At 44.5% G+C, this 12,935-nt stretch overlaps 1 protein-coding gene across 1 annotated transcript; it reads left to right on the forward strand.

The window, feature by feature from the left end:
• Window positions 1-252: 252 nt before the first annotated feature.
• On the forward strand, window positions 253-12,550 carry dcst1 (DC-STAMP domain containing 1). The gene is made up of 15 exons (XM_044034198.1): window positions 253-295; window positions 1,202-1,276; window positions 1,375-1,503; window positions 3,663-3,802; window positions 3,891-4,041; window positions 4,643-4,786; window positions 7,501-7,622; window positions 7,688-7,845; window positions 7,931-8,030; window positions 8,104-8,199; window positions 9,772-9,898; window positions 10,754-10,870; window positions 10,979-11,121; window positions 11,991-12,077; window positions 12,455-12,550. Exons 1-15 carry the CDS (start codon window positions 253-255, stop codon window positions 12,548-12,550), a joined length of 1,728 nt encoding a protein of 575 aa, XP_043890133.1.
• The last annotated feature ends 385 nt before the right edge of the window (window positions 12,551-12,935 follow it).

Raw genomic sequence — 12,935 nt, forward strand, 5'->3', positions numbered from 1 at the left:
AGAACCTTTATTTTGTTACCGAGGATTTTTCCATTGATGTCTTTGATCATTTTCATATCAAAGTACAGAACCATTGGAACTTTGAACACTAGAGGGCAGCGGCGCCTCAGCCCGTCGCACATCTGAAGGAGAAGAAGAAGAAGAAGAAGCATGGCTGAGCTGTTAATCTGACCATAAACTAGAATTGGCATAATTTTAAAGTTTAGTCTTGCCTCGACCTCTGACCCCTGACCTCTGACCCCTGGGTCAGCGATGACTCAGCAGGACAAGTGCAGACGTTCCGCTCCTCAAAGCAGTGAGTAATGCTGCCCCCTACACTTCACAGTGTTCACTGACATTTTTAAACAGAAGGATTTTTAATCTGACTGTGTGTGTGTGTGTGTGTGTGTGTGTGTGTGTATCTGTGTGTGTGTGTGTACGTGTGTGTATCTGTGTGTGTGTTGCAGCTGTGGAGCAGGTCAGTCTCTGTGTCTGTCCATCCTCTGTCCATCGCTTGGTCTTCAGTCAGTCAGAGAAGTGTGTGTGGGCTCAGCTGTTGGTGAGATGTGTGTTTGGAGCGATCAGTGGAGCAGGTAATGACGATGATGATGATGGTGATGGTGATTATGAATATTATTATGATGATGATGATGAAGATCATGATTATTATGAAGGTTATGATAATAAAGAATATTATGATGATGATGATAATGATGATGAAGATTATGATGATGATGATGATGATGAAGATAATGACGATGAAGATGATGATGATGAAGATAATGACGATGATGAAGATGAAGATTATGATGATTATGAAGATGATGATGATGAAGATAATGAGGATGATGATGAAGATTATGCTGACGATAATGACGAAGATTATGATGGCGATGATGAAGATTATGATGATAATGATGATGATGAAGATAATGACGATGAAGATGATGATGATGATGATGATGATGATGATGAAGATAATGATGATGATGATGATGATGATGAAGATTATGACGATGATGATGATGAAGATAATGACAATGATGATGATGAAGATGATGATGACGATGGTGATGAAGATTATGATGACGATGATGATGAAGATAATGAGGATGATGATGAAGATTATGCTGACGATGATGATGATGATGAAGATTATGATGATGAAGATTATGATGGTGATGGTGATGATGCTTAAGTCTTTGAGGCTCATGTTTTTCAGGCTTGTTCCTGGGCGTCTCTCATAGTCTCCCTTTGACCTTTGACCTGAAGTTGGCAGTAGGCAGTGTGTTTGTTGGTGAGGAGACATCACACGACCAGACACTCCATGTTTCGTGAGGAGCATCAAACACACTGGACTGACTGTGTGTGTGTGTGTGTGTGTGTGTGTTCCAGGTGTGTGTGTTGTCTGCGGGGCCCTGTCCTCCTCCTTCAGGTGTTCAGTCCTCCTCATGTTTCCCAGCATGCTCGGCTCCCGTGGTCGAGCGTTCCTATTTGTGTTCATCCTGTCTGTTCTCTACACGGGTAACACACGCGCACACACATGCAAACACACACACACACTCTCAGACACACACACACACATACACACACACACACACACACACACACTTACACACACACACATGTTCGACATTCATGACTTGAGGGGACATTGCATTGACTTACATTCATTTCTTGGAGACTTACTCTAACCTTAACCACAATTACTACTGGCCTAACCCTAACCTAACCTTAAAACATATCTTCACTTTAAAATGTAGTAATTTACGATATGGGGACTTGCTTTTTGTCCCCACAAGGAGGACAAGTCCCCATAATGTGACTGTGTAAACAGGTTTAGGTCCCCACAACATTAGTAATACCTGGACACACTCTCAGACACACACACCTGGACACAGACACACAGACACACACACACACACACACACACACACACACACACTCTCTCAGACACACACACACACACACACACACACTCTCAGAGTGCACACACACCACACACCACACACACTCTCAGACACACACACACACTCTCACACACACACTCTCTCAGACACACCACACACACACACACTCACACACACACACACACACACACTCTCTCAGACACACACACACTCAGACACACACACACACTTACACACTCTACACACACCTCTCTCAGACACACACACACTTACACACACACACTCTCTCAGACACACACACACACACACTTACACACACTCTCTCCAGACACACACACACACTCAGAGACACATACACACACTTACACACACTCCTCTTAGACACACACACACACACTTACACACACACACACTCTTACCACACACACTTACACACACACTCAGACACACACACACACTTACACACACACACTCTCACTCAGACACACACACACACACTCACACACACACACTCTCAGACACACACACACACCAGACACACACACACACACACACACACACTCTCCCACACACACACACACACACACACACACACTCTCAGACACACACTTGCACCCACACACACACACTCAGACACACACACACTTACACACACACACACACACACACACTCTCACACACACACACACACACTCAGACACACACACACACACACACTCTACACACACACACACACACACACACACACACTCTCACACACACACACACCCCACACACACACTCTCTCAGACACACACACCTCTCCACCACACACACACACACAACACACACACACACTCACACACTCTCTCAGACACACACACACACTTACACACACACCTCTCTCAGACACACACACTCTCTCAGACACACACACACACACTCAGCACAGACACACACACTTACACACACTCTCTTAGACACACACACACCACCCCCCCTTACACACACTCTCTCAGACACACACACACACTTACACACACACACTCATGCTCACAGTTCACTATAGAGAATTTTCACATTAATGTCAAACTTAAACTAATGTAAGGTACTTAAGTTTCAGGGCAGCTTGAATGAGACATCTGTCTTTTGTCTTCTATCCTCTGTCTTCTCTCCTCTGTCCTCTGTATTCTGTCTTTTGTCTTCTATCCTCTGTCTTCTCTCCTCTGTCCTCTGTATTCTGTCTTTGTCTTCTATCCTCTGTCCTCTGTATTCTGTCTTTTGTCTTCTATCCTCTGTCTTCTCTCCTCTGTCCTCTGTATTCTGTCTTTTGTCTTCTATCCTCTGTCTTCTCTCCTCTGTCCTCTGTATTCTGTCTTTTGTCTTCTATCCTCTGTCTTCTGTCTTTTGTCTTCTATCCTCTGTCTTCTCTCCTCTGTATTTTGTCTTCTGTCCTCTGTCTTCTCTCCTTTGTCCTCTGTCTTTTGTCTTCTATCCTCTGTCCTCTGTATTCTGTCTTTTGTCTTCTATCCTCTGTCTTCTCTCCTCTGTATTTTGTCTTCTGTATTCTGTCCTCTGTATTCTGTCTTTTTGTCTTCTGTCTTCTCTCCTCTGTATTTTGTCTTCTGTATTCTGTCCTCTGTCTTCTCTCCTCTGTCCTCTGTCTTTTGTCTTGTCCTCTGTCTTCTCTCCTCTGTATTCTGTCTTCTCTCCTCTGTCTTTTGTCTTCTGTCCTCTGTCTTCTCTCCTCTGTCCTCTGTATTCTGTCTTTTGTCTTCTCTCCTCTGTCCTCAGGTCCCGTGTCAAACATGGAGCGTAATGTGCGAGCAGCGGCGTTGTCTCTGAGCTGTAATCTGGACCTGCAGGTCCATCACAGCAGGTTACTGTGGAGAGACGCCGTCTCACAGTACACACACATCCTGAAGGAGCTGCAGGTGTCGCACACACACACACACACACGCGCATGGAGGGTGTGGTTATTGGGGGGCGGGGCCTTGTTGATGACGCGTGTGTCCTGTTCAGGATGATAAGGCGGAGTTTGAGTCGGACGCTCTGAACGTCAGCAGAAGGTTCCAGATCATCAGGGACGAAGTGGTCGCTCAGTACGGATACAACCAAACAGGAAACAGCAGCCAGGAGCGCTTCACTACACAGACCATGATGCAATGCGACAGTGAGGCTCAGGACAATCACTGGAATGATTGACAAATGGACTTTGTCTTGTATTACAAAAGTGGCTTTAAAGTCTAGTGTGCTGAAGGCATTTTAACTCGCTGTATGAGACACTAACGCACTGTCGGCCATTTTGTTTTTGAGAAGCAAACACAAAATGGCCGCCAGCATAGACACAAGGAAAAATAGATTTGAGATCAAATCTACATCCGTTGAACTCTACGATGTCTACGTCACACGTTCGTGTCTTTATCTCACTGTGAGACAGACTTTTGTAAAGCACTCACTCTCCCACACCAAAGTCCACCACGAGGCAGTCCTCTGCTGCCTCGTGTGGTCACTGTGTGTCACTGAGGTCAATCTGAACAAAGGATTTCACACACGGAAGAGACTAAATCAGACATTAGAACTTGGTGATGGAGGCAGCAGTGGATCAACAACTCCTGTGTGTGTGTGTGTGTGTGTGTGTGTGTGTGTCTGTGAGATAAAGACGTGAACACGTTTTTGTTTAGTTTATTTTTGTTTTTTAAAGCGTTGTTGTTATTATCGTGTTGTGACATCACTGACATGTCCAAATACTTTTGTCCTGCTCTGTTGTTCAGGGGTGGTGACCGAGGGTGTGAACCGCTGCTCTGATTGGTTCCGAGGAAAGTGGGAGGAGTGTATGCAGGTGATCGCAGTGCCTGTCATCAACCATGTCTTTTGTGTCCCAATGACCTTCCACTTCCTGTGTGATGTCATGAGAGGTAAACACTTTACTGAAGGTGTTTATACAGTTATTAGAAACTGTACAAATTTTTCTTCTTTTTCTCACAAATTTGTGCAAGTGCATCAAACCTGGTGTAAATTTACGTCTGAAAGTATTTCGGGGACACTGCGCACAAAATTGAAAGTGGGCGGGGCTTACGAAAATGAAAAACTGCTTTCATCAGGTCGATTTTTCTCGTGTTTCACGTACGTGCACGAAAGTTGGTACACATGTTAAGCATGTCAGGACGGTCCAAAAAGTCCACGCTGGCGCCGCTGTAAGTCCTACAGGAAGGCCGCCATTATGGGTTGAACGGCCATTTTTTGCCTATTTTGGCCATTTCACAGGTATGTGAATGAATTAGTCCTAGAGCTTTCATGGGATCACCTTTAAACTTGGTGAGGTCACTGTGGACAAGTTGAGGATCTAAAGTTATTGAAAACTTTTCTATAAGTATCAAGGCGTACGAGAAAGGGGCCGGCAAAGTTGGTGAAAATTACAATTTTTCACCACAGGCAACAAAACTCTTATAACTTTGCGATAGAAGGTCCCATCCCAACCAAATTTGCGAGGGTTGTTGATGGACCATTGCTGAAAAAGTCTATGAAAAAACTGTACATTTTGAAAACAGCGCCTCCTGGTGGTAACAGAAAATACAGAAAATACACAATTTCGGTAATAACTTTTACAGAGTTCATCGTATCAAACTCAAAATTAGTGAAAACATGTAAAACACATGGTAGATGATGCGTGCTTAATATGATAACAAATCGTTCAACGGTGTTGCCATGGCAACACTGCACAGGATTCACTCAACTGAGTGGTTCGTTCGTGCACTACCCTTTCTTTGCCACATGATGAAGGCATCTGCCTACAAATCCATCAAATCTAACATTTACAATTTTTATGCTGCTCTAACAGGAAAAGATGGGGCAAAAGGGGCTGCTAGAGGGGCCAAGGAAAAAAAAGTGGAAAAGGGGAAGAGAGAAAAAGAAAAGGAGGAAAAAAAGAGAAAATGCACCCTAAATTCTTATACCATCAGATGTTTTTTCACAAAAATAATGAGTTATTACTAAAATTCATCTTAAATTCTTATACCATCAGATGTTCTATCACAAAAATAACGAGTTATTACTAAAATTCATCTTCAATTCTTATACCATCAGATGTTCTATCACAAAAATAACGAGTTATTACTAAAATTCATCTTTAATTCTTATACCATCAGATGTTCTATCACAAAAATAACAAGTTATTACTAAAATTCAGCTTCACTTCTGATACCATCTCAGACCCGTCCGGAACATGTCTGTAAAGGATGACCACCCTACAGGAAGTAGAACTCCCGAAACAGGAAGTAAAATCTAACATTGGCCGTTTCTCAATACTCAAGTTAGCAAGTATGTACTTACATGGGACGTATATACTTGTAAGGTACGCTGGGAGTATATACTTGCCAAGTACAGGAGTACACAAGTATGTGGTTGTTTCTCAATACTCAAGTTAGCAAGTATGTATGTATTGTACTGCTGTTTGAATGGTGGCTGGCGCCAAGTGCTGCAGCCTCATGACCGCCACCTACGGTGTTGATAAATGAACAAATGAAATACTTTTAATAAATGCATATATATGTTGTTATTATTTTCACATTTTAAATATTTAACTTCATTTATTAATTTCTATTAAAATATACAATACAATGTGGAAAATAGATATTACAGCATTGTATTGTATGTACTGTATTGTAAACGTGCAACTTTCCTCTCCTTTTACTAAGTGCAATATATAAAATAACATCCATCCACTCTGCTGTACAATGTACTGTATGTATATATCATATACTGCATATTTCCCTGACTGGCTCCCACTTATGTCCTTCTAATTTTTATCGAAGGTATTGGTGCACTGTTTTGTTGTTTCTTCTTCTATTCTTTTATCTCTTCACTTGCACTACTAGAGCTGTCCTTTAATCTCGTTGTACACTGTATAATGACAATAAAGGTGATTCTGATTGTAGAGTAGTATATGTATATATATATGTATATGTACTACTATATAACTTGTGTTATACAGTTATTAGCCTTGTTATGAACAGTGTTATTAACGGTGTTATACAGTTATTAACATTGTTATTAACAGTGTTTTAAACAGTGTAATTAACAGTGTTATTAATGGTGTTATACAGTTATCAACATTGTTATTACCAGTATTTTTAACAGTGTTAGTAATGGTGTTATACAGTTATTAGCCTTGTTATGAACAGTGTTATTAACGGTGTTATGTGGTTATGCACGTTATTAACTGTGTTACTAAAGTTGTTATTAACAGTGTTATGTTGTGTAACGTTGTGATTAATGTTGTTATTAGCAGTGTTACTAAGGTTGTTATTAACAGTGTTACTAACGTTGTTATTAACAGTGTTATGTTGTGTAACGTTGTGACTAATGTTGTTATTAGCAGTGTTACTAAGGTTGTTATTAACGGTGTTACTAATTATTAACAGTGTTATGTTGTTATTAACAGTGTTAACGTTGTGATTAATGTTGTTATTAGCAGTGTTACTAAGGTTGTTATTAACAGTGTTACTAACGTTGTTATTAACAGTGTTATGTTGTGTAACGTTGTGACTAATGTTGTTATTAGCAGTGTTACTAAGGTTGTTATTAACGGTGTTACTAACATTGTTATTCATGGTGTTTATAACCTGCTCAGTGATGACTCCGTGGTGCAAGGACCACGTCCCTGTGGAGGGAAACTTCGGTCAACTGTATGATGAGCTCGACGTTTCCGTGGAGATGTTGTCCAGAGAGTTCAGCTCCAAGCTTGTGGTCCAGGTCAGAACTGTGATGTCATCAGATGGATGACCTTTAGCTTGGTGTTGACCTTTGACCTCCTGCAGGAGCAGCAGCAGCAGTCTGTGCTGAGTGGACCTGTGATGGATCAGGAGTTCACACAGACAGTCAGAGGATCTCTGCAGAAGCTGAGCGCTGTGATGAAGCAGGTGCTGGACATTCTACAGCTGCTGCTGTCCTTCACCTTCATCACCATCTTCACCAGGTAACATCACTGCCACGTTGTCATGTGACCATCTCTGAGCAGCTCCTCCTCCTTCTCCTCCATTTGCTCCTCCTCCTCTTCTCAGGGCGTTCAGTTATGTCAGATATTACAGGAAAGACATCCGATTTGACAACGTCTACGTCACCACATACTTCAGACAGATCGACGCCCGCAGGAAAAAAGCGGTAACGTCGTCTTCATCATCGACATCATCTTCATTTGCTGCATGTTAATGTTTATATGTCGTGGTGCATTCAGGGGAAGCGATGCGTGCTGCCGCTCACACGCTCAGAGAAGAAGAAGCTGATTGAGCCGCGGAGTCTCAGGATTCACCCTGACGAGTTCAAAGAAGTGGTGAGTTCAGCGTTTTCCCATCATCACACAAACACCCCAATATATCCTAGTTTATAAATGTGGATGCATGAGGGACGAGCGCCCCCTGCTGCTGAGAACCAGCATGACACAGATGAGACCTAAAGGGGACATGTTATGCAAAATCAACTTTATAATCATTTCAATACTTATATTTGGGACTCTGGAGGCCCTACCAGTCGCCAAAGTGTGGAAAAAGAATACTCAGTCATGTTTTCGTGGTCCCCCTTAGTGTAAGTATAGGCAATAAAACACTCCATGTTGAATTCCCTGCGCTTATGACAGCAGCATGCGCATTTCACCACGAATGTTACCGCCCCACCAGTAAGTTTACATGGAGAGCTCCACCTTAGCTCCACCTTGTCCCTGCGAGAGTGCAGGCGAGGGAGGAAGAGCGGTATTATGTCTACGTGGAGGGACAAGTGTGCTGTTGGTGGCTGCACAGTGGAGCACAGTGTTTTACAGAGGATTTTATATATGAAGCTAATGTGCTGGATAAAGTCAGCAAACGTGTGTTCGTGTGTTCGCACCACTTCACATCAGACTGCGGCCAGCGGTCGCCGTATTTAGTCAGCGACGTACAAACACACACATTGTTAAGAAAAGGTCACATAGAGGTCATAACTGACCATTCTGACACGTCCTAATTAAACATATTTGTTCAGTACGTCCTCCATGACCGGAGCACAGACTCAGTCTGATACAGTCACATACAGCAGTTGTTTATGCAGCGATCAGCGGTGGATCAGTGGTGCTGTCCCTAAGTGTTTTTAACTGATTTACAGTTGGACAGTGTTCGGCTCCATCCTTATGTAGGAAGTCTCTTCCTGTGACGACACTCTCGCTGTTTTCTGCTCACGCTGCCATGTTGATATTGTCAGAGAACTAGTGGAGGGAGGGGGAGAGGAATGAGGGGAGGGAACAGGAGCTGAGCGAGTGAGCGCTGTAAAGAGGACAAATCAGAAACCCCCTGGAAGAAGTGGGCGTGTGTTTGCCTGTGTCTCATTTGCATATAAAGGGACCATGCACAAAACCGAGCGTTCTGAAAGGGGCGGGTTTAGCAGGGTTATTGAACTGCTATGATGCTTCATCCTTATGGTATTTTGACTAAAGCATGTCACTGACATGTTCATTAGGACACAAAGGAACTATTTTAATGGGGGAAATAGGGTATAATATGTCCACTTTAATAGAATCTAGAATCGTGTTCACGTCTTTATCTCACTCACTCTCCCACACACACACACAGGAGTTGTTGATCCACTGCTGCCTCCATCACTGAGTTCTAATGTCTTATTTTGTCACTTCAGCATTGAAAGTGCTACATTTGAATTTAACTTAGTGACACAAAGTGACCACATGAGGCAGCAGAGGACCAGCAGCTCCTGTGTCCCTGCAGCTTAAATCACTGATTTTCTCATGAGGTTAGGTGTGGGAGAGTGAGTGGTTTACAGCCTCTGTGTCTCAGCAGCAGGGGGCGCTCACAGTATGTGTGTCAGTACATCATACACCTTGTAAAAACCTGAACTATGTGTGTGTGTGTGTGTGTCTCAGGTGTCAGGTGTGTTACAGCTACTCTCTGTCTCTCTTCTGGGTGTCGTCCTCCTCATTATCGACTTCTCTCTGGTTCACACTCTGGACATCGTCAGCAGACACACAATCAGCCAGTTCAACGTGACCAGTATGTACACACACACACACACACACACACACACACACACACACACACACACACACACACACACACACACTCAAACAGACACACACACACACACACATACACAGACACACACACACACACTCAAACAGACACACACACACATACACAGACACACACACAAACACTATACCAGACACACACACAAACACTAAACAAACACACACACACAAAACACTCACACACACACACACATACAGAGACACACACACACACTCAAACAGACACACACACACACACACACACACATACACAGACACACACAAACACTCAAACAAACACACACACACACACACACACACACACACATACACAGACACACACACACACTCAAACAGACACACACACACACTCCAGACACACACACACATACACAGACACACACACACACACTCAGAAACAGACACACATACACAGACACACACACACACACCTCAGAAACAGACACACACACTCAAACAGACACACACACACAGACACACACACCGCGCACACACACTCAAACAGACACAAACACTCAAACAGACACACACACACACAGACACTCACACTCAAACAGACACACACATACACAGACACAGACACAGACACTCAAACAGACACACACACACACGAACACGCACTCACACAGACACACACACACACACAGACACACACACACACAAACAACAGACACACACACACACTCACACTCACACTCAAACAGACAGACACACACAAACACACACACACACACACACACACACACACACACACACACACACACTTCATCTTCACCACTGTGGGATTGAGGGTAATGGGGTGGGGTCTTCTCTGCAGGCAATCGGAAGGTGGACATCAAAGTGGGCGGGGACTCCATGATGGCCCGCCTCTTGAGGAAGACGGTCTCAGCCTTCAACAGTTCATCCATCCTCCACATCCAGACGGACAACCAGGGTAGGTCAAAGGTCAAAGATCACAGCATGTGCCAGATTCATCATAAACTGAGCGACACCTGTCGGGCTCACTGATAAGCTCCGCCCTCTCTCTGTCCCTCCCCCCCAGCCTGTGTGTCTCCTCCCTCAACCCTCTCAGCAGACATCTATGTTTACTGTGTGTGTTGTGTCCTGTTGGTGGCGCTCTTCACCCTCCTTCAGGTTTACACCAACCGTCTGAGACGAGTCATCGCTGCCTTCTACCACCCACAGGTACACACACACACACACACAGACACACACCGCGCACCTGCGCACAGACACACACACGAACTGCGCACACATGCACACAGACACACCTGAACCGCACACACATGCACACAGACACACACACAGACACGCACACAGACCGCACACCGCGCACAGACACACAGACACACACACAACCCAGACACACACAGACACACATGCACTAGAAAAACACACACACCGCGCACACATACACACACACTAACACACACACGAACCGCATACACTGAACCCACCTGCGCACACAGACATGCACACAGACACACACACACACACCGCGCGCACATACACACGCTGCGCACACATTGCACACACACACACACACACAGACACATACACAGACACACACACACACAAATACACACACACAGACACAGACGCACACACAGGCACACAGACACACATACACAGACCGCACACACCGCGCCTGAACCGCTACACAGACACACACACCGCGCTTACCTGCGCTGAACACACCGCACCACAGACACACCTGCGCTTACCTGCGCTTACCTGCGCTTTACACATGCACACAGACACACACACAGACCATACACAGACATGCACACACACACGCACACAGACATGCACACAGACACACACACATACAGTGGAGGAAATAATAGTTTGATCGCTCACTGATTTTGTAAGTTTGCCCTTTAACAAACAAATGAACAGTCTGTAGTTTACAGTGAGAGACAGAATATCAAAAACAAAATCCAGAAAATCATATTTAAAAAGAAAAATACTTATTTCCTCCACTGTGTAAGACGTCAGATTTTTGATGGTGTGATGTTGAGGCTGTGGGCGGAGCTAACATGTTGACGTTTCAGAGGGAGAAGAAGAGAGTACTGTTCCTCTACAACCTGCAGCTGCAGAGACACATGTCCTCTGTGGACAGTGGACACAGGACCAGGACGGTGAGGGACAGTCACTTCACCTTACACACACACGAATGACAGTCAATCTGCCTTAGCCCCGCACTTAAACACACACACACCAATGACAGTCACTCTGCCTTAGCCCTTAAACACACACACACACACCAATGACAGTCACTCTGCCTTAGCCCGCCCTCAAACACACACATCAATGACAGTCACTCTGCCTTAGCCCTGCCCTTAAACACACACACACCAATGACAGTCCTCCGCCTTAGCCCGCCCTCAAACACACTCACCAATGACAGTCACTCTGCCTTAGCCCCGCCCTCAAACACACACACACCAATGACAGTCACTCCGCTTTAGCCCCGCCTTCAAACACAGTCACTCTGTGCTCTGTTGTGTCTCTGCAGGTGTTTCACAGTCTGACCACCTGGGGGTGTCGTCTCTGTCGCCATGACAGGCGGGAGGCGGAGTCTGACTCTGAGACGCACTATGACCCCAGTTAGACAGGAAGAGGAAGAGGCTAAGAGCTAAAGAAAGTCCAGCCATTCAGAGAACCTGACTAATCTAAACCTGGTGACCATGTGAAGAAGCTCCGCCCACTCCCAGAGACAAATAATCACTGACATGTTTGTTTGTTGAACACATGATTAATGAGTGAGGAGAGTGTGATGTGTGTGACACCAGCAGAGGGAGCTGTAGAGTCACAGCTGATCCTCTGTCACATCTGTGATTAGCTGCCTAAGTGTCACATGATCACATGATCACATGATCGCTCTGTTCACACCTGAAGATTAGTGTCAGGTTTCTGCAAAGGTGAGAGGTCACCTGAGGTCACACACACACACACACACATTCTATTCTGTGTGTGTGTGCTTTTAATCTTGCATC

The sequence above is a fragment of the Solea senegalensis genome, linkage group LG9, assembly GCF_019176455.1.
Source record: "Solea senegalensis isolate Sse05_10M linkage group LG9, IFAPA_SoseM_1, whole genome shotgun sequence".
Classification (NCBI taxonomy): domain Eukaryota; kingdom Metazoa; phylum Chordata; class Actinopteri; order Pleuronectiformes; family Soleidae; genus Solea; species Solea senegalensis.

Coding starts and splice junctions, on each gene's coding strand:
- dcst1 (XM_044034198.1), top strand. CDS start 253: ATGACTCAGCAGGACAAGTGCAGACGTTCCGCTCCTCAAAGCA. Junction 3,803..3,890: donor ACATCCTGAAGGAGCTGCAG/GTGTCGCACACA, acceptor TGTCCTGTTCAG/GATGATAAGGCGGAGTTTGA. Junction 11,122..11,990: donor CTGCCTTCTACCACCCACAG/GTACACACACAC, acceptor TTGACGTTTCAG/AGGGAGAAGAAGAGAGTACT.